Here is a 1172-nt window from a genome sequence, read left to right on the forward strand (position 1 = left end):
CCAGTCCAGCAGACAGCAGCTTCACTCCTGAGTCTCCTGGATGATTGTAGCTCAGGTCCAGCTCTCTCAGATGGGAGGGGTTGGAGCTCAGAGCTGAGGCCAGAGAAGCACAGCCTTCCTCTGTGACCAGACATCCTGACAGACTGAACACACACACACACACACACACACACAAACAAACAGGACCTTACTGTCAGTGTAAACTCTCTGAGCTAAAACTTTCACATTAGTCCAGTTTAAAAATCAGCATTAGATGCTCACAGTTGTAACAAGAATTTAATTGTCACTGACACTAATGGAGCATTGTGTTGGTTTAGACTCAGCACTGAATGTGTGTATTGTATTGGTTGATTGTATCAGCCATTTTTAGTATTCTTCACAGTCATTGGTTTGTGGTCAGCAACATCCAGTCATCTTCACACAGGTGTACAGGGAGAGGGTTGATGTGACTAAGTGTTGCTGAGAGGAAGACTCTGACTGTGGTCTGAGTTTCCCGCCTTCTCAAAGTTTTTCCTGCCTGATCTTATCTAGGTGTTTTTTATTGAACTTCGTTTCAGGGTTTTACCTGCTTCACTGAGTCCAGTACTGGTGACCCTGATTAACTTGTAACCTGAAAGATGTGTATAAGAGACAGCTGCTGGCCTGCTCCTCATCTCTGAACCTCTTCCTGAAGTACTCCTCCTTCTGTGGGTCAGTGAACCCTCTGACCTCTGTCACCATGTCAACACACTCAGGAGGGATCTGATTGGCTGCTGCAGGTCGTGTGGTTATCCAGAGGCGAGCAGAGGGAAGCAGTTTCCCCCGGATGAGGTTTGTCAGCAGCACGTCCACTGAGGTGGACTCTGTAACATCAGTCAGGATCTCAGTGTTGTGGAAGTCCAGAGGAAGTCGACACTCGTCCAGACCGTCAAAGATGAACACGACCTGGAACTGATCAAACCTGCAGATTCCTGCTTCTTTGGTTTCTGTAAAGAAGTGATGAACAAGTTCCACCAAGCTGAACTTTCTCTCTTTCAGCACATTCAGCTCTCTGAAGGTGAATGGAAATGTGAACTGTATGTCCTGGTTGGCTTTGTCTTCAGCCCAGTCCAGAGTGAACTTCTGTGTTAAGACTGTTTTCCCAATGCCAGCCACTCCCTTTGTCATCACTGTTCTGATTGGTCCGTCTCTTC

At 47.0% G+C, this 1172-nt stretch overlaps 1 protein-coding gene across 1 annotated transcript in view; it reads right to left on the bottom strand.

Annotated features, from left to right (window-relative positions):
* The window catches only part of LOC111645231 (NACHT, LRR and PYD domains-containing protein 3-like), a 40788-nt gene that overhangs the window by 29686 nt on the left and 9930 nt on the right, over nt 1–1172 (bottom strand). The window contains exon 7 of the mRNA XM_087170417.1: nt 617–1168. Within this exon, the coding sequence (XP_087026543.1) occupies nt 617–1168 (552 nt within the window). The remainder of the gene's footprint in view (nt 1–616; nt 1169–1172) is intronic.

This window comes from Seriola lalandi, unplaced genomic scaffold, assembly GCF_002814215.2.
Source record: "Seriola lalandi dorsalis isolate HSWRI2012SDOR001 ecotype SW California unplaced genomic scaffold, Sedor1 jcf7180002054947, whole genome shotgun sequence".
Classification (NCBI taxonomy): Eukaryota; Metazoa; Chordata; class Actinopteri; order Carangiformes; family Carangidae; genus Seriola; species Seriola lalandi.